Source organism: Rhinolophus sinicus, chromosome 8 (assembly GCF_057876585.1).
Source record: "Rhinolophus sinicus isolate RSI-liver-muscle chromosome 8, RSI-T2T, whole genome shotgun sequence".
NCBI classification, from domain to species: Eukaryota; Metazoa; Chordata; class Mammalia; order Chiroptera; family Rhinolophidae; genus Rhinolophus; species Rhinolophus sinicus.
This window is the reverse complement of record NC_142508.1, coordinates 62,632,709-62,653,995: the sequence shown is the minus strand read 5'-3', so window position 1 is coordinate 62,653,995 and position 21,287 is coordinate 62,632,709. Positions and strand designations below refer to the sequence as shown.

The window sequence follows — 21,287 nt, the reverse complement described above, 5'->3', positions numbered from 1 at the left end:
AGTGCACATAAACATTTTTATTAAAAATCTTAAAAAGCCTTTTTTATTTCCATTCTGATTACATGCCTTCGACGTTGCAAACCTTTTCATTTTAGCACAACTATTTTCCAAATAAACTCCCTTTTCGGTCAGATTTTGGCTCTTCCATGAGATTTATTTAAAGTGGTGTTTGTTTAGCCAGTGCTTAATTTTATTTTCCACTCAGACTTCTAACCCATCCAGGTCCCATTTATATTACCTCTGCCCTTGCTAGTCTTTCTAAAGCCTCCCAAATTAGCATCATCTGAGAATTTAATTAACTTGCTGTTTACTAACCCTCTCCTTTCAAGATAATTAATGAGGATGTGAAGTGACACTGGGCCTGACACTGCTCCCAGTGGCACCTGAGCTGGCACCTACCCGAGCGGGCCCTCCGGGCTTGTGGTCTCCCCTTGTTTACCTACTGCTAGTTCCCAAGCTGTGTGGACACACTAGGCGCAGGTACCCCAAGGCAAATGTTTGCTTAAAATCAGGCTTTCGTGCCTCACCTTTTATCCACTCATTTTCTGCTTTGTTAATTAAAAAGTCTCATTTTACTTAGAATGGAATGCTTATTTTTTTGTGTTATTCCCTAGACAGAGTTTCCATTACCGGGCTTGAAATTAAACTAGCTGAGAGAGTCAGGTGTTACAATTCCCTTTTGTTTCTGTAAAAGTGGCTGCAAAGCATCTCTTGCATTCTCGTCTCCCCACCCCCAACTTTCTACTGAATCCAGGAAACCAGAGGTTATCGTTGATCTAGGATTCAGCACCGTCCACTAGAACTTGCTGCGATGATGGATGTGTTTTGTGTGTGCGCTGTCCAGCACGGGAGCCACTGGCCACGTGTGGCTACCGATCACTTGAGATGTGGCTAGTGTGACTGAGGAACTGACCTTTTAGTTTTATTTAATTTAAATTAAAATAGTCACATGTGGCTCCGGGCTACCGTGGTGGGCAGCCACTGTTAGTCCTCTTTTGTGTGCCATGGGTTATCTGTGGCAGGTCTGACACCCCCCAGAAGTTCCCATACCGCCCCCCTCCGCCTCTTTCTTCTCTGGCAGAGAAGAAAAACTGATTTCAACCTCACATTCGGCAAGCTGTAATTAGGAAGGTAAGTTTTCTGAAGGAAAAAGATGTTACTTTCTAAATCCAAATGTAAATGACTTGGATTATCCGTGTCACTGAGCGCTTCATTCATGCAGATAATTGAGAATTGACAGTGTCCTTTTCCCTCAATTACTTCCTGATAGTTCCATGTGTTACAATGGGAGAAACATGAAGCTGTTTTTAAATAGCTATGTTAATGTCCTCATTAATTTTACCTTTTCCTACCAATTAACAAATATTAACTCCTGTGGCAGGATTGAGTTGGCTTCCCTCATGAAGCCACATCCATCCTGAACTCCTTTCGCGCCTGAGGCTGGGGGAGCCCAGCTATTTGCTTCCTGTTTTGCAGTGTGCAGCTCAGACAAGAGGTGCTGCTTTTCAGGGGGGTCTTTGTCCCGGATTACTCACAGGGTAGCGCCGTGTGGCCTGACCAAGCCTGACCAGAACGAGGAGATCTGGGGCTGACTTCCGTGGCCCCTGCTTGCACGCCGTGTTCTTTTACACATGGCACAACCCAGTGGTGACAAACCCAGGTGCCTCCAAGGGCCGTGCAGGTACCTAAAATGGGTGCTCGTGCTGACCTGGAGAGCGGCTGCTCCATCTTACCAAGATAAATGTTGTCCTGAGGGGCTGTGGTGCCCGGACAGCCAGATAGTACCTTTTGTTTTTTACATAGAATTTGAAAGTCTCAGTTGCATGGGAAATTTTCAGATTTTAAAGTGTTAATCATTCATTAAGAATGTTTTAAAACTCCGAGAATTATACAGCTCTTACCTGCAGGCTGCCCACTTGCTGCCAGTTTGCCATCTCTGACTTAACTCTCATGTCCACTAGGATCTAGTCCACTAGGGTCTAGAATTCTAGTCCACTAGAATCTCTCCACTAGTGTGTGCAGGGCTAGGCACACGTAGATGGTATGATGGAGAGAATGCTTATTTTTCCCCCGAATTCCAGACTTTCTGACCACACGTTATTGGATGTCAAGGTCATTGCTAGCATTCTCCTCTTAAGAGGTGCTTAGAAAGGAAAAGCATGGCATATAGGAGCATACACAGGGACCTAACTCTTCTCCTTTTTGTTTTTCTCCTTCGCTGTTTTAAACCTGGGTTCTTTTCAGCTACTAGAGCCAGTAGAAGAAGCCCTACTTTTTTGTTGTTGGTAATTCTATTATTGGGTTAGTTGAAAGTTGAATTCAATTACAGGTATTGTTTACTTCCGAATAAATATATAACCTTAACTCTTACTCATATGGTGTTATTCACTGTGGACTGGAGAACACACTTACAATGCAAGTTCTTATGTTCAAAAGCGTGTAAACAAGGGATGAAGCTTAATTGTTTTGGAGTCATGTCATAATTCAGCGTTAAATGGTACTTGAATTACTGTTGACCTTCAGTTTGAAACAGCTTATTTTTATATCAAGTTTGCAAGCCTGGCACTTACTGAATTTTGACAAGTTGGAAGAAACTTATTTTGGTTAACAAAGAAAGTGTGTGTGTGTGTGTGTGTGTGTGTGTGTGTGTGTGTGTTCTTTGTTGATACTCTGAATGATTGGCTAAATCATTTTTCACAAAGTTTTTCTTCAGGAGTTAGCACATCACTGCCAAAGGGGAGAATCCATCCAGTCACTTGTTTTTATAAATAAAGTTTTATGAGAACACAGCCATACCTGTTCTTATACATATTCTCCATCACAGCTTTTGTGCTATGATGGCAGAGTTGAACAGTTGTGACAGAGACAGTCTGGACTTCAAACCCTAAAATATTTACTGTCCGGATATTTATAGAAAGAGTTGGCTGACCGTTGGCCTAGATGATAGAAGCATGTTTTCTTAGAGGCCGTATTTTTATGAATTCTGGGGAAAATACGGAGTAAAAAATCATTCTACCTCGACCATCCTTAAAACTACAGTTGTCAGCTCTGTCGGTTCTGGTTTATTTCTGTGATCTTAAGAATTTGCTTATTAGATGTTGAATGCAATGACCCTGGTTTCATGGAACTAAACCTGCATCAGCTTTTCCCTAATGTACTGCTAGTCATTTTATTCAGTAGACTGAGTAGCTTTCAACGTTTCCGTGGGAAAGACACTGCTCATTAGTGGATATGTTCAGCCTTCAGTTGAGCTAAAATCGGAATGCTTTCTCAACCTGAAACAGTGGGTATTATTCTAAATGTTAAGTAATATAGCTCTCTACAAAGATAAAGTGCTTCCTAGTCATTATTAGCTGTGTGCCATCGTCATTCCTCACGATAATGCATGAAGTAGGTGCTTAGTGTTGCCATCCAGATTTTATCACTGAAGCGGGAAAAACGGGTGACTTGCTGAAGGTCACATAATAACAAAGCCCGCTGGCAATTTGTGTCATTTCATGAGTCATGTTGGCACTGGGGAATGCAGCTGGCACCAGCGGGGCTCACACCCAGAGGCAAGCCAGTCCTTCTAACAGGTTCTTCCCCTGGAAAACCTGATGATTTCATTAGTGAGGTAAGTGAATGGGTGATCAACTAATTAATTCGTCTTTGTGTAGACTGAGGACCCCAGTGAAATCAGATGGTGGGAAAAGCTTTCTGAGTCCTCAAGTGCCCCTTCCAACCGATTCTCACTAGACAACTTAAAAAAAATTTTTTTTTGCTTGACCATTTATGAAGTGTGTTTACATTGATTTACTGGCCAGAGCCTCATGGCCCCTCGCTGCGTGCTTGCGTTATTCCATTTTATAGCTGAGGAGGAGCTTAGTGTCAGAGCCCCTCTCACCGGCATGGCTCCCGACATCTGTGCCCGTGTTCTTGCTGTGGAATGACTTGACTACTGTGTGTCCAGTAGGAAAGCACATGGTTCCTGCCTTTAGGATCCTTCCAGTCTCATAGGGAATGTGCCACATCCATACAGCTGCCAACCAGTACTCAGGGCGTTGGCGGGAGAAGATGTGCTGAGAGACGGAGACTTTGAGTTGAGAGGAGAAAGAGGCACCGCAAACAACTGGCGTGAGAGACGGGATGCTCAGAAGAGGGAGCAGAGTTTGGCTGACCTGGAATGGAAGTACACACAGGAGGACATGCCATGCGCCAACCTCACCCCTGCACCCCTCTCCACCACACACACACATACACACACACACACACACACACACACACACAGACACACACGCACACACATACACACACACACGTGCACGCAGCCACTGAAGGGCCGAGAGTCAGTAGAGCTGTTTGGAGACAAGGCCGGTGCAGGGGAGTAGTGGGTGGTGAGACACTATAGTGGAGGACCTTTCTTATGTACAGAGAATGATGGGAATAATGTTTAGAGAAGATTACTCATTCCTGCATTATTGTGTGAGGAAACAAGAAGCTTGCTTGGACAGACAGACGGTGAATGAATGAATCCAAAGCAGGTAGAAAGACCACTATAATAATACAGGTCTTACCATAAGAGGGGGACTGGCTGTTGGTTTCTTTGGCCTTATGTTGTTACAGAGTAATCTGGAAAAGTCATTGAAAACTTGTATTTTAAGACTTAAACCTTTAAAATACCTACTAACTGGGCCACTGTGAGTTGCACCCTCCTTAAAAACAAAAAAAAAGGTTAAAATACCTACTAAAAAAGTATCTGTAGTCTATATGAATACAGAGCAAGCTACTGGATTTGCGATTCCAAAAAGATGCCACCTGCCAATCAGTGTGGTGCTTAGTGATTGGCTGCGTCTTACACTGTAACCTCAGGAAGAAACCCCAGGCAGGTTTGCGTCCAGATGTCACCAGGCACCAGTAACATTTTAAGTACTAACATGCATAATGCCTGCTGTTAGCATCCCAGTGCCCTAGAGCTGGCAGGATCTTAGCCACCCTCTCTCTCGTCCTACCTTTCTCCAGTCTCCTCTAAACCCCATTGTTTTGCTCAGAGAAATTTTCCCAGTTGCCAGTTTTTTAGATGCAGTTTTCTAGAACTTGGGTTTCACTGAAGAAAATGCCTCGTGGTTCTCCAGCAGGTTTTGTAAACCATCATCTTCTATTGTGGGCCCTCCCCATCTCATCGCTGGTTCTTGGGTCTTCTGGAACAGAAAGAACTTGTTGAATATAAGGAGAGGATGTGTTGGTCAGTGTGGACTGGCTGATGAAAATCCTCCCTATATGTCGCCGTTTAAAACTAGTTTTACAAAAAATGTCTCACTGACTGGCCTCGCAGCCACATTCCATTGGGGGCTTGAGAGCAGAACTGGGAGGTAGCATCGTTAGACCAAGTTGCTTGGAAGTCCCTGGGGAGGGTCTGTTGTCAACGGGGCTGGCCAGCCAGGCAGAGGACTGGGGAGCCTGGAGTTTGGGCCTAAACTGGAAAGGGAAAGTGACATAGCTGAGCATTCACCTTCTGACTCCATGTGGAGAATGGTCCCTTCCTCACAGATCCCAGAATTTGACAATTGGTGCAAGTGAAAGATATAACCAGTTCCTTAAGGTCTACCAGCAGCAATTCTCAGCAGCATCTGTCCTATAGGAGGACAAGAAATTCAGGGAGAACATAAGGATGTATGTGTGTGTCTGTAAAAACAAACCAGGTCTTCATCCTGATTGTCCTGGAGACAGGCAAGCTGCTCGGCCATGAATTCTGGGAGTGAGTACCCATTCGGCCACTACCTTTCAGATGTCTGAGCATTGTCACATCACTCCATTGACTCTTGTAGACATTTTATGTTTAGAATTCAGCTGTGTACTAAATTCTTTTTATCTGTAAAGATGTGGTGGACACTGCGAACTCCTTCGCAGTTCTGACAGCTCGAGTTACTTCCCCGGAGAGGCATCTGTGCTGTGGTCCCTGTCGTCTGTGATGGTCTATAAGTTCTAGATGTCTTTCAGTCTACCCATCTTGTAGTTATTTGTCAGTTTTCATAGTAAAAGAGCTCTTGTAAAGGAGCATAGCAGTATTAAACGTATGTAAATACAGCTAGGTATGTAGACGAAATGGAAGGACAGAGCGACAGTGACTGCCTAAGTTCTCCTCTGGCTGGGGGGACATTTTGGCAGATTCAGAGGGGGAAGGAGAAGCACTTTTGGGATCTATATGCTAAAAAAAAATTATGTCACTAAGTACAGCTATTTATATTAATTATATCCTGCCATAGCATTTTATTTAAACAAGCAGTAACTATTAGCAAACATATTTATTCTCTCAGTCCCAACCTCCCATTTTGGTCATCAAGGAATGTGGAAGTCCAGGGAAGCGTATGCTCACAGGAATGGTGACCCCGGTGGGGAAGACCTAGTGCTGTGGGAGCCCACAGGTGAGGAGACAATTCCAGCTCAGGTGTCATCGATGGACAAAGAAGTCCACGTGGAGGTACCATCTACCTGCCCGGAAGTTGTGCAGCATTTCAGCAGGTGAACAGGTTGTTCAGAAGGGTTTCCAAACAGGAAAGGCACAGCGACCAGGAAGATTAGAGTGGGTGGATAAGGCAGGAACTGCCTGGAGTCTCACTTTTTTGTGGAGAGAGGAATGGAGTGGCGGATTGGAATTGGAGATGGAGGAAGGGAATTTGGACTAGATTAGCGAGGTCTTCAGTGGCAAGCTAAAGACCAGGAGTAACAAAGGAGCATCGCAAGATTTTTCCTCCTTTGTTCAGACTTTCAGCCAGCAGTTTTTAAATACCTGCTGTGGGTCAGGAGCTGTGCTGGGCACCAAGGTAGAAACAGACAGCGTGGTCTTCCAGCCTGTGAGACACTGTTGGTGGTGTGACGAAGGGGCAAGGTGTGGCTTATGACACCGTAAGATAAGTCAGTGTGGAAGCTGCTGCCACTGGGCTCTGGGCCAGAAGAGGGAGACGTGAAGGAGTGGCCTGTGAACCCGGCCCTTGCACAAAGGAGAGGTCTGATCTCTCCAGCTGTATATTTATTTTCTTTTGTTCTGCTCATCCCGATACCATTAAAAAGACTCAGCTATTCTCATTTTACTTCATTAACAATACAAGACCATTCGCTTTTAAAGTTAAGTAGTGTGACCCACTCCGTGCACTTTTCCAACTAATATTAATAGAATGGTGTTTTCACACGGGCCTCATTCCTTTGGTTGCATTGTTCCCAGAGCCCTTGCAGGTGGGTGGTGGGCTTTGATCCAAACCTCAGTGAAATGTCTTGGTTTCTAGATATTTCTTGGGCATTAAACTGTTTCTGACCCAGAAAGGACCAACTTGCCGACTCACTCACCTTCTAAGGCAGGTCATCCAATGAGCTTGCATCGGAATTGCTTGGAGAGCTTGTTAAAACCCAGATTGCTGGGCCCTACCGCAGAGTTCCTGTAGGTCTTGTCAGGGTATGAAGGGGTTCCTGATGCTGCTGCTCCGGGGACCATATTTGGAGAGCCCCTGCTCTAAGCCATGCATCCCCTGGGGAAAGGAACTGCTGTGTTCTTGGTGGGACCTTCCTTTAGCTTCACCCTTCCTCCAGGACCTCCACAGTGGGCGCTCTAACCAACCTTTCACTGCAAGAACAGATGTGAAGTTGCACAGTGGCCTCCGAGGGAGGAAAGCCAGTTCTCCAGACTCACCACAGAGCCCTCCAGCTTATCCTTGTGAGAATTCAGACTCCTGCAATGCCTGTGCGACTTGCAAAGGTGCTGGGCCTTGTGAAATGGGATTCTAGACTTTTGACTTTCCACCTCCTTGTCTGTGAGGGAGCAGCCATTCTCAAGACTAAGACTTGATCTCAGAAACGGATGTCAGCCATGAGGAGTGGCAGTTTTGTTCTCGTCTATCTTTGGTCCCCTGGCCTCCCAGTGTGGCTGTCGGACTTCAAGATTCAGCCTTGTGTTCATTCTCTCCTGCAGGTTGGTTCTAGGACCTGTCTGTGAGAGACACCCCTTTGTGGTCTGGAAATGGCATTGAGGAGATGAGGGTTCTCATGTTTAGTGACAGCCCGAGGGAGGCCAGCGGACACCCAGAGACCCTCCAGACCAATGGATGCCCCCCTTGTGAGCTCCCTGCCCATTGGAATGATTAATTGATGTCCTCCACTCTGCTGGACAATTAAGGAAAGCAGGAGAAGGAGGGAAAAGTCTTCAGTTAGACCTAATTTGGCACCATATTGTTTTCTGTTAATCTATTTTGTTTTCTGTCCGTCTGTCCCAAGGGACGGGTGCCTTGCTGCTTGCTGAAGCATGCATAACTAATGTCCTCATTAAGGGCTGATCTGTTTACCAGGACCATGCTAGGAAGCCAGCCTGCCAAACCGAGGCGCAAGCTGGGGGCTGTTACCTCCCTCTGGGCCTTAGCCCCACCTCATTAAGCTCGTCTGGGCTATTGATTGGGAGCCTGTGTTTGGAAGAGTCTTACTTACTCCATGCATTATCTTGACAGATTGATCAGACCTGATTGAGAACCTCTTAAAGGAACGAACAGCTGTAATGGGAAAGTTGGACTCTGTCATCCGTTAGGATGATTCTGGGAGCAAGAAGAACAAGGCTGACATCTTGGAGCAATTGTATTTACAATTAACATGGCTGAAAACGATTGCCTCTATTGATCCCCCCTTCCTGCAATTACAGCCCCATTGTTTACATTCCAGCACTTCAGTTATAAAAAGGAAATTCAATAATTATTGCATTATTTAAAGTTAAAGTGCCACAGAGTTTGCTGGCTACGCTTGCTGGTTGATTTAACGTTCAGTAAAATCCATGCTGAGCTCTCCATCTTGAGGCTGAACAATATCGGCGTTTAATGAGACTTAAAAGTGGGGGTGGGGTGGGGGGAGAGCAAAACTCAGTGCACAGGGTGTTTGTCTGGGTTATTTATGGGGGGGAGCCCGAAAGCAGGGCAGAGAAACTAGCCATGTCATCATTCGCAAAACTATCCCGTCACCACGTGGCTGTTCACTCTGCAGCCCACTCTTTCCTGGCCTCGACTCAGACTCAGCTCTACTTCAAAGAAGCATTTTTCTCTTTTCACTGTCTTGGTCCCTTTTCTTATTCCCACGAGTGTAACTATCTCCTTCAACCTTCAACAAAATCCATGGAATTTCGGGAGAAACGGTGAAAAATCTTAGCAGCCACCTCCTGAGCACCGTCAGAGGCATTTGTTTAGAGAGAGTTTTTCTCTCCTGCCTCATCACTTTCCCATTTCCTCTTTCAAGGGAAAAATGAAATCAAAATTAAGCACCTCTTCTAAGGAAGAAGTCAGCCCTGTGTGTGTGCTCACTGCCCCCTGTGCGTCTCATGCTGGCTGCCTGCATCTCTTCTCATAACGAAGGTGATGAGGGTATTTGTCAGCGAATTGTGGGAACTCATGAAAAGCCCCCGGGTTTGAGCACCAAATTCATGCTCTCAGCAGCAGCAGCAGCAGCAGCAACCAGAAAGTTCAAGAGCGTGGGAGGAATTTTAAAGACCATTTTATTTTTCTCGTATTTGGATGACAGTCTTCTGTGGGCCCTGTTCCAGCAAGACATCTGGACAGGTGCGCTCAGCAGGATGCAGAGCTCGGGAGGAAAAAGTGATACCTCATGCCTCACCATCAAGAGTCACGCTTTCAGTGACAGCCCTAGGAAATTTGAGACTGCAGGTGTGAGAGGGGAGAGGAAGATGAATAGAGCCAATTCCGACTTTTATGAAGTATCTGGGACAGACCAGTAGCAGGCAGCTGCTTCCGTGTGACTTTTTCACTAAAAAGGTGAATTCTTGTGTGCGGGCATTGCATGATTTATCTAGTGCAGTTTGTTAGAATCTGAAATACTCTTTGGGAAAAGGCGGGTGCAGAGATTTTAGGCCTGGGGAATTTTCCTTTCTATAGGGTAATATCTCTCTGTGTTCTGACTTGGGTCTCTGTTCCGTGACCTTTACTGTCCAAGCCAGAGGAGCAGTTCTCCGAGTGTGGTCCCAGCAGCATTAGCATGGGAGATGGTTAGAAATGCACATTCTCGGCCCCCCCGCCCCGAGTGAATCAGAATCCCTTGGGGCGGGCCCAACAGTCTGTGGCATGACGAACCTCCTAGGTGCTTCTGATGCTCGCTCAGAGTTAGAACCACCGAGCTGGAACACTGTCTGCTTCATTAACAACCAAGCCCACGGTGCTGCACCTGCCAATCAGAAGGGAGGAAGCCAAATCTGGGCTCGAGGTAGAAAGACAACGTCTGTGCCAAATATTTGGGCAGCCCTTCACATCTTCCAAAGGATTTTCCACCCATGTTTTCTCATGTGGTTTTTAAAATTGCCTCTGAGGAAGACAGGGCAAGTATAAACATCTCCCTTTTCCAGATGAAGTCACACACCTGTTTTGACCACCAGGCGAGTATTTTTTCTGCTGCATTGACTGTCACGGGATTAAGAGATACAAATAAGCAAATCCTTCAGAGTGGATGTGGGGAACCAGGGAGGTGTCTGCCACCCCTTTCAGCGGACTTTTCCTTCCTTTCCTGGTTGTCACACAGGATGTTGGCCGACATGGTAAAGAACACGATCCTGGGTTTTAAACAGGCACCTTGGTAGGCAAAGAGGTCCAGTAAACAGATAAGATTTGGTGGCAAGGACATGGGCTTGTGGTGTGGATCCAGCCTCTGCTTGCATCAGCGGCATGACCTTGGGCAAGTGACCTAAAATAAAATTTAAGTAAGCATCCTTCTAGGAAAGAAGTAGGCCCCGTGAGTGCTCAGTGTCCTTTCCGCGTCATAATTTCTGTGTATCCCAGTTTTTTTTCTGTCGAGTGGGAATTAATTCCTCTGTGGGGCTGGGGCGGGAGAATGGCTATAAGAAAGGAAATGTGAAATAAGTAAGTTTAGTGGATGTTCATGTCCATCCCAAAGCTCACCTGATTTGAAAAACAATGCTAGTGATGACCTTGTTTATTATGAAGGCTAACAGTGCACCTGGCACTATAAGCACTTGAGAGGAATTATCCCATTGGCTCTTCCCAGCGGTGCTATGAGGAGGTTCTGTTATTGTCCCAGTATTGCAGAGGAGGAAACTGAGGCCCAGCAGTGTATGTAACTGCCCAAGGTAGCACAGTGAGTGAGAGGCAGAGCGAAGGTTTTCCATCATGCTGTCTTAATCCAGAGTGCACCTAAACCACCATTATTGGCAGCAGTTTGACATGGAGTTGAATGAGAAGCTAGAGTAGCGTGTGCATGGTGGCCTTCATTTTTGTTTGGGGGCGTACATCTGGGAGAGGTGGTAAGCGGTGCTAGGGAAGAAGTACATCTTAATGAATGAAGAAAGTGACTGTTACCCGTATACTATCCTAGGGAAGGGGCAACATTCAGGTCCCAGGAGCTTTAGATAGTTTCCGGAGGGCGGTCAGGATGACGTGAGCCTTGTGGGACCCTCTTTATTGTTTTATGTACCCACATACCTCCCTCCGCTTCCGAGCTCCCTATGTAGATACTCATGCGACCATCGTTTTACATGTGCCCGCACGCTCTGATGGGCCTCTTCCTTAGGGAGGCCCTACCTAGGGATGAGCTTCCTCTCCTTTCTGGAGGTTTCCTAACAGAGGGAAATGAAACCTGTCATATGAAGGCAGCAGCATTCCACAACGGTCCATATTTGGATTTTTCTAGAAAAGATGGAAAGCCAAGGCAGGTACAACCTATATATAGATGGTTAGTAGATTTATGCTGTTATGTTTTTCCTTCTAGAACTTACTCTACTTCTCTCAAGGGAAACACTCGTACTGAGACTTTTGAATCAGGAAATGTCACTCACCTGAGGGAAGAGAGACAGGGCTGGGACGTCTCCACCTCAGCCTTGGAGCTTGGACACTGAGAGCGAATAATCAAGGCTTGATCCAGGGCTTGAGGAACCTGGCCTAGAAACCAGAAAATAGGTCAGAGCAACGCAAATGGATTGATCTAAGGGAACGTTTTTATTTCCTTTCACTTTCTCTTGTCAATCGTGGTCTGGGCTTATATCTTTTGGCGTCTGCAGGGCTCCTGCAGCGAAATAGGACTAAATTAGCATGTGCCAAGGATGAGGGCATGAGTGGATGAAAAGCCAACGTTAAACAGAAAGTACATATATATATTTAGGTTGACCTTCTAGAATCCCTCCTAAGAATGTCGTATTGAATTTGGAACTGTAACACAACCTCTGATTAAAAAATTTAAAAACTTTGTAATGCAACCCCCTGATTAAAAACTGCATCTCCTCCGATCCTGGTTGCATTACACCTGAAACAATTCCTTTTTTTTAGGCATTCAAGGTGAATAGCTGGGTCCGGGGAGTCTTGTGTTCTGGAATCCGCCGTGGTCTGTGCAGCGTAACTTGATGGCTGTGAACTTGGCCTTGAATCCCAGGTTCCAGTCCTGCCTCTTCCACACTTCGGGAAGTTTTGGGGGGTTATGTGACGACCACTCTGAGCGTTGGGTTCCTCCAAGGACAGGACCCAAAATCTACCCACCTCATGGGGCTGAAATGAGAAGATTAAGTTCGAGAAGGTTCTTCCTCAGCTGTAAATGCCGTGCATGGGAAGGGTGGTGAATAAACACCCCCTTACTTCTTCCTTATTTCATTTTACGATGTGGGAAATTAGCAAACTAGCTCTGGACCCTCATCTTCTTATTCCTTTTCAACGGAAGTGTTAGTGAGATTTTTATAGTCCTTGCCCCAAAGGGAGAAGCTGGAGTCCTTGGCGTGCTGTGGTTAGTGGTTTTTCCCTCCAGAGGCACGATGTACAGCGGCCCCTCCATCGGGGACCTTCTTTTTATGGATTGAGAGGCCCTTCCACCTGCCCTTGCCTAGATATGCATCAGAGCCCTGACAGGTGTCTCCAGGGGCCCTACTGGATTCCCGCTGGGGGGCTTCTCTGTTCTGAAAGAGGCGGCTGGTATCCCCTGGGGTAGCCCGTTTGCTCAGAGAGATGCCTGGGAGCGGTTTTACCCCATCAAAGAGCTTCACTGTTCCATTTGCTCTTGGAATGGAGTTGTGCTGTGTGCACAGAAAAGTGTGTTGAGAGGGGTGGGTGTGCGTGCGTGTGTTTATATTAACAGGTGTTATTCCCCAAGAAGTTTCATTTGTGAATCCTGTGTGTGTGTGTGTATGTCAGTGTCAGAATGTAGTTTGTCCATTTCTGCTTTAAAAAGGAGGCTTTGACAAAACCTGATCAATATTTTACATTCCATGCATGAAGAACCAGATGTTAGAAGTTTCCTATTGTTGGGGAGGAGGAGGGAGCCGGGGCCCCTCCAGATTTATAGAAATCAATGTTCTCTGACAGAAGTTGGTTAGTTTTCCTGGGAAACAAGTAACAGGAACACATTTTTTTGATTTTCACGATGAATTATTTTCTAACAAGAGCCCTCTTCTCGTCTCTGACTTTCAGGCATTGGCCAGGGTGAGCGAGTGTAACATATTAATGGGGTGTAGAGTCCCACAAAGTAACGTGGCTGGCTTCTTTTCTTTCCTTTCTTTCTTAATTATTAATCTGCTTTTGTTCTTGGCTTTACATGCCAGGTTCATTATTGGAGGCACCGCTTTTTGCAGCGAGGGCTTTTCTTTTCCAAGATTTTCCCCCGGAAGCAGACCCAGAAGGGAAGATGTGAGACATTAGATGTTTCCAGCAAAACCGAGGTGGGACAAGCATTTTCAAATGTAAATAACTCCCACAAGATCAGAGGTGCAGGAAAAGGACTCTGATCATTTCCAGCACAAGGTGCTGACCACATAATGTGTGTAAGTCAAATTCCTCATCGCTGGCGGTGAGGACGCTCTGTTCTCTGCTGCCTGGGGGTAGTTTGGAGAAGTTGGAGATTGTTGAGCTCTTTTTCTGCTTCCCTTTATGAGTCAAACTGGATACTTATTTCCTTCTCATAGGTCGCTGTACATCTTGGAACTTTCAGAAAGTAAATCCTGTTGCCAAGTGTAGAAGTTTCTTTCAGTGGAAAGGATTGTACAGTGCCATTCATATAATGCAGCGTTTTTGCAGGCACTTTTTACGCCAGTCCGTGAGATTGGGGAAAATCCAGGAAAGCCTTAGGCTGATTCAGGGTTCCAGGGAAAGCCTGGTGGGACTGCGTGAGTGTGGGTGTACCTCAGTTGCCACTCGTGTTTAGCCAGGTTGATTGACATTCTTGATTTACTAGTTGGTCATACTTCCTCATTATTAATTTGCGGGCAGATGCCAGTTTTTGTCTAGTGAGTCAGTGATTTTCAGTGATCCAGCTTGTATATTCTCACACTGGTATTGCAGCCAGGGGATGCCCTCCTTATATCCCTTGGCATATCATCTCTAAGTCACCACTGCCTTAATCGTCTGCAGGCTACGCACGTAGGGTAAGGCATAATCTGTGTGTTTGCACGGTGTCTAATGTGTTGTAGACACTTAGAATTAATCCAGCACCGAACCCTGCCCAATGGGTTCAGCAGCAAGTTTTCTTTGGGCCCAAGTGTAGCACACATGCACATGAACCACAGTTGAAGTGTTTTTTTTGTGTGTGTTTTTTTAAACTGTACACCTGACCTGACAGAGGTGAACAGATAGGAATCTTGAACAGAGTAAAGAAAAATGGAAAGTACAAAACCTGGGTCCCCTGCCCTGAGGATGGGAGAGCTCTGTGATAGAGGCCGAGAGGGCTGGGGAGTTGAGGGGTTGCATGGGAGAAGCATTTCCTGCCTGGCGTGGAGAGCAAGAACTCTGAAAGGAGGCAGCTCCTTTATTGATGCTCCACTGGGATTTGTGCCTTGGTGGATTCTTCTTATATTACAGTGAATTTAATTAAATACATTGTGATCCCAATTGAGGGTATTCTAATTAGCTGGGTCAGGAACAAATTATTCTCCCTCCTTCTCCAAATGAAAACATCTACTCTCTTCTGCAGAGAGAGCATGTCCTTGGCTGACTGACTTGCCCCTGTGGAGTCCTCATCGGCCCCTCCAGCCCCACCCCTTCCTGCTGCTTCTTATTAGACCCGTTCCAAGGGTGGAATTCTGGGGATGAGGCCTTTGCCCCTTGGGAGGGAGAGGGTGTCTGGCCAACAGGGTCAGGGCATTGCCCCACTCATGGCCTGGGAAATGACCAGATGGTGTGGAGAAGGTCACAGAGGTCAGAAGCCTGCTGCTAGCTTGGGGCCTCTGTTTGCGCCAGGTTGGGCAGCCTGAGAAATACCAAGTGGGAATTTAAGAATTTGGTGAGAACAGGATCTGTCACATTCAGGTAGACATCAGGAAACTTAGGTCGTGAGCGGAAGGACGTTTAAGTTGGGACATCACCCTTACAAGTAGGTGTTTCCTAGCAACTGGGGAATAGTTTATTCTGGATTAGTGTGTGTGTCTGGAGAATGAATTTGAGTGCAAAAGCAAGCTTGGAATTGCGAACGAAGCTTTTGTGCAAGTCTCTGAGAGAGGACGCTAAATGTTCCCTAGAGCTGGATAAGTGGGAGAGGCTGTGCCTCCGTCTGCCTTGCTCCCTTTCATCCTTCTCTCCACCATTCGTGGTGTGTGCCCATTTCCCTTCCAAAACGGCTCTCAAGTGGCAGAAGAATTCCTGGTGTCACGAGAGACTGGTATGTACCATACCACCATGAGCTCCAGTGTAGTAGAGTGGTTTTGGAATATCTTCATCATATCAGTAATTTTTTAAGCAAAGTGCCCAGTATGATGTTTATTTCGATTCAGAATTTACACACAGCCCTATCACTCAAGAAAGAGCCCAGGGATTTGAGAACAAAAGATGTGATATCTTACCTCCCATCCAACTCTTTCTCGCCATGTTATCCTCTCTTCTGGCTCTGAGATGGGAAACCCCAGCCATTTTGAAAAGAACCCTCACGCCCATATTAAATGTTTATGTTTAAAAGTTCAGTGCCAATTGCAAGGAAATCCTGTTTTGTGGGAGATAATGGGAATTTGGGGCTAATGCTTTAGTGATTCTTGCTCTGGTTTCATAGTTTATGATACCACCACAATCCCTCAATAGAACTTACGGCTTTGGATTCCATGGTTATTCTTCTCCCTGTTATCTTTTATTCAGTCGGTTTTCATTGAAGCATTAATAAATATCATTCTTTTGGCCTTAGTGACCTAACACAGCAGTTCCTGGCTCTTCGGCAAGTTTCTTGTGCCTCAATCCCAAGCCAAACCCTCCTTCCCAGGAATATAGGACTATCCTGGTTCAATTTTTGGCTTTTGGGGGGCCCTGTAGACAGGTCAGGGGGAATGAATGTGGGCATGCTCATCTTTATTCCTTTATGTCTAATCCATCAGACCCTCCTTCTGGAAGGAAGGGTTGTAACCTCCAGAACACATCGCTTTGGTGCATTCCATCTTCATGAAATTCTCTGCAAGGCGCCTTAGCTCAGAGGAGGCACATCAAAGATAACCATAAATAGAAGACAAAACAAAACAGCTCAAATTTATTTTAAGAAAAGTAGCTTTTAATTATCAGTTGCCATAATGTCTTAAACAGTTAACACAGCTCGCTCGTTCTTCAAGTTCCTTCTGGTTGTGAAACGGCTCTAGGACAGCTGTTGACAGTGGAGATGTTGTTTAGTTCCAAGGCTGTGCACTTGACTGTGTGAAGTCACCCGTTTGGGGGGAAAGGGAATGTTTCTCTCTTGGTGCCTGTGGAGCCCTTTGCATTCTTCCCTGCACGTTGGCCCCAGAGCAAGGGTTACTGTGGACTAGTTTAGCCAGTTTACGTGATTGAGGGCCTGGCCCCCCTCACCTCCCCACAGTGATTTTTCTATAACACTTAGTAGATGCATTCATATTTCCTCTTGCAATAAGGAACAAACATGCTTCTGGGATTGTTACACTTTTTCAATGATCATTGGACATGTACATGTGAGCACATGGGCCTCAGAGCCATGTCATTAGAGAGGAAATGCTGGTAGGGCCACTCTGGTATTTTCAGTATTGAGCATACTGCAGGGCATTTGAATTGCTCTTCTGTCTCAGTATCTTTCATTGTAATCTGGACAAGAAACATATCCACGCAGGACCAGAAACAGTTATGGAGGCATGGGTGTTGCACAGAATGAGTGCGGGTCAGAAAGGAGCAGCAGAAAGCAGTTCCGAGGCATTTATCATGTACTCCTTGGACCAGGTTCCGGGGACAGGAGTGGGGCTGAGGGCGAGGAGAGGGAGGGAAGGACAGTTGACGATGTGAACACATAAAAAACTTCCGTTATCTGACTCCCCCTCTCCAAAAGGATGCTGAGAGTCAGGTTCTAGTTCTCTCTTTTCCACTAACTAGCTGGGTTACCTTGGTTCAGACACTTACGCACTTTGGAATTGTTTCCCCTGCTTTATGTGCACACAATATAAAAGTTCCCTCCTCCCCTAAAATGAGTCATTTGTACTGAAGGAGATGGCCTTTCTATACTAAGAGCCAGTCAGTTCACTGTTAGTAAAACGGGTCCATAGCCTTGTTCATATTCTCAAAGAGGCATGAAAAAGGTTGCACATTTTATCCTTGTATAATCTTTACGTCTTCTAGGCACAGAAGTCTGGGGCCTGCTATTTTCATGACCTCTACTGTTCTCGCACCCCTAACATGAATCCTGTGTGTGCCTGCTTCCTGCAGGGTCTTGGGCTTCCATATTCTCGAATCAGAGTACTGTGTCTGCACAAACACAATACAGAGTGTAATGTTGACCATCTGTGCACTAAGCCAGATGACCTTGAGGTGTTGACAGGGAACTACTTGGGAGAAATTTATTTCTCTGTCATTTTTTTTTTTATCCAAAGGGAAACCTAATTTTGGGTTCTCTTAATAGACTATAGTTATAAATACAGAAACTTGAGTCACCTTCTTTGGCTCTGTGCTACTGAACTAGGATTCTATATAGGACAGGACAGGTGACCCAAAGCAAAGGTTGGCTAACTTTTTCCTGTAAAGGGCCGGAGAGTTATATTTTAGGTTTTGCAGGTCATACATTCTCTGTTGCGACTATTCAACAGTGGTGTTTTGAAAGCAGACGTAGACAGTTCGTAAAGTCACGTGCATGGCTGTGTCCTATTAAAACTTTATTTATAAAAATAGTCAGCAGGTTGAGTTTGACCTAAGGGCTGTAGTTTGCTGACCCCTGATCTCAATAAAGCAGGATGCTTTGGAGAGTGAAAGGGGAACCTTTAATTACTGTGCCAGGAAAACCGGTATTACGGGGAAGGTCCAATCCATCAGCATTTTCAGTACTGTGAAAAGCCACAGGGGAGGGAACTCCTGGGGAACACGGGAATGAGAGACAACACTGCTTGTCCTCAGAGAGCTGCTGGAGGAGGGTCCATGAGGAACACAAAGCACACCCTCTGAGGCATCTTAGCATCGGGCCGCACGCAGGCCGGGGTGGGCTGGTGGCGGCGGTGGGCTTCCCGTGGCTCACCCAAGGCGTGCCCCTCTTCTTTGCCCTCGCAGCACCTGCAGCAGCATGAGAGCGGCGTGGAGGGCGAGAGCTGCTACTACCACTGTGTCCTGTGCAACTACTCCACCAAGGCCAAGTTGAACCTCATCCAGCACGTGCGCTCCATGAAGCACCAGCGCAGCGAGAGCCTGCGCAAGCTGCAGCGGCTGCAGAAGGGCCTTCCGGAGGAAGACGAGGACCTGGGGCAGATCTTCACCATCCGCAGGTGCCCCTCCACTGACCCAGGTGAGAGGTCTGCCAGGCCTGTGAGGTCCGGGCTGGGCTGGGGGTTGTCCTCCGTGAGGCCTCCGGAGGGCTTTGGTTTGGTGCCGCTGGCTCCTCCTGTCCATCACCAGCCTCACAGGTGACCATTGTATTCTGGAAGGAACATGCGTGGTTTGTTGCTTTTGTTTTTAAAGGAACTTAGCACCATTTTTCTTCAGGTGTCACAAGCCACTGCCCAATGAGCAGGCCAACAGGAGACGTTCTGTCTAAATCCCAAAATTCCTCCGCTATATACTCCGGATTCAGTATATTGGCTCAGAGTGACAAACCAAGGGCTAAATTATGTCTTGCTTGGTAGTAAGACTGGGCAGTTTGTGGCTTCAACTCTGGTCTGTCAGAAATAATGTGAGAGGATCAAAATAAGTGCTTATTGTAAACATTCCGATTGTATTGGAAAGCAACTCCCGTTCTGTGCTCCGTGCTGCCTATTACCTCCCACTGTCAGGACCTTCCAGAGGGAACTTACGTCGTTGCTGCCTCCTTCCTGTCATCTCATCCACAGTCACCTTTTTCTGAACCTCCCCTCTCCTCTTTATGACTCTCATTCCCGCTGGGACCCCACTTGGTAGAATCACCCCTCTCCTATTTTTTCAGCCTTCCAGTTCTTTTCTCTCAACTTGGAAGCACAGGACAGTCGTTTGCCTCTTTAAAATCCATAAAATGAAGACGCTCCCCTAATCCTGTGCCCTGCTCCTTCTCTACAATAGAGTCTTCACGATTCCTGAAAGAACAGTCTGTATTGGTCATCGCCAGTGCAGGCCTCAGCCTGCCATTAGCCTGTTTCCTCCCTTCGTCTGACTACCATTGAGAGATCACCACTGACCTTGGAATTGTCCAACCTGCCAGCTACCTGCTGGACCTTACTCTTTTCTTTCTGTAGTCTTTGAAATTGTCTCATTGTCCCATCTTGAATGAAGCCCCCTTCCCTGAGCTTCCAGGGTGCGTTCCTCTCTCGTCCTCCTGCTTCTCTGGACGGTCCTCAGTCTGCCCCACGTGCGGGCGTCATTGGGCATGAGGCCTTGGCCCTCGGCTCCCAGCCTCTGGAAGCTCTGATCTCCTGGTGTTATCAGATGTCCTTTAAACAGCTTCCTGAATTTCTCATTGGTGCCCCCTCATAGACGCTGAGCTCACGGTTTCCGCTCCAGGCTGCTTTCTCCTGATTGCACGTTGTCCAATGACTTGGCCAAGCTGGAGACCTGGGCCCGTTCTTTACCCCTCCGTCGCCCGCAGGGCTCTCTCAGCTACTGAGCCATCCTGCCTGTGTAGGGTGTTTATTTTTAATCTTTATTTTATCAAATTTCGCATTTTTGTAGCTTTTAAAAGTGAACATTATATGAGCCTTATTGTGAAAAATGACATGAAACCCCCATCCCGTTTTCCAGAGCTGTGCCTTTCAAGTTTTAGTTCTATTTCGTTATTTATTTCCATATTTCTTAACATACTTCTACTACTATTTTTTTATTCTTAAAAAAAAAATTGAGACATTATCTGTTGGTTTTCTACTCTGTAAGATGAGGATTTCACCAGTGTGCCATTCTACATATCCACACACTTGTCCCCACGGACACTCCATCCATAAACCCACACAGACACCACACACACAAACCCTCCATACTCCACCCACACTCCCCCCCCCCCCCCCCGTCTTCTGCTCCCTCCATCTCCCATTATGGATTAAATAATAATTTGGGGTTTTATTAATATTCAGTGTTTTCATTATTCTAATTATAAATATTAATCACAAGTAAGCCATGTAGAATTTTGTAATTTCACTTACCTTCCTGTACAACTTTTTGTTTTCCCTGGGTTTCTAGGTACCTCTGATTAATTCATGGCTAACCCTCCTCCAGAGTAGACATTTCCAAATTTCCGAAGGTTCTGCGGTATCAGTTGTTCTGTGAGCTTCATTTCCTCCTGGAGGCCTCCCTCCTGAGCCCCTGCAGACCCCTCTGCCGACCTGCCCCTGTCCCTATTACCCGGCTGTGACTTTGCTCCCTTCTCCATACTGAAACTGGATTCCATATGGCAAGATATACCCGGATTTGAGCCTGGTTCCTCCCCCTGGAGGAGCTGAGGTTTCATATCAGTAGAAAGGCCAGTCTTCCTGAGTCAGTATGAATCATTTCTTTGGGAAGGTGCTGTTGGGTACCAAGATCATTTTTGTCACCTCCAGGTCATTGCGAGACTGTCCCCTCCTATGTTTTTTTCTTTTTTTAGTTAAAGTTTATTGGGGTGACAATTGTTAGTAAAGTCACATAGGTTTCAAGTGTGCAATTCTGTAATACATCCTCTATATATCGTGTTGTGTGTTCTCCACCCAGAGTCAGTTCTCCTTCCATCACCATATATTTGATCCCTTTCTCCCATGTGTTTTTCAAATGCCTCTTCTGGTTAAAGTGCATATGCTTTAATTCCTGGGGCTTCTGCTTCGTGTCTGACCCCATCCCTCTGTGTGTGGGTGCTCTCGGGAGCACGGGACACTTCTGTGCCCAAAGACTGAGACCATTGTGCCATCTGGCTATGGGGGTTCCCATTCCCCGCTGGGGCGTCTGGCCTCTGTTTGATCCTGC

General features: G+C 46.3%; 1 protein-coding gene across 4 annotated transcripts in view; it reads left to right on the top strand.

Annotated features, from left to right (window-relative positions):
- ZFHX3 (zinc finger homeobox 3) overlaps nucleotides 1-21,287 on the top strand; it is a 245,170-nt gene that overhangs the window by 126,556 nt on the left and 97,327 nt on the right. For all 4 annotated transcript variants that reach the window (XM_088800271.1, XM_074314649.2, XM_074314652.2 and 1 more), the window contains one exon: nucleotides 18,447-18,678. In XM_088800271.1, coding sequence (XP_088656397.1) covers nucleotides 18,447-18,678 — 232 coding nt within the window. The remainder of the gene's footprint in view (nucleotides 1-18,446; nucleotides 18,679-21,287) is intronic.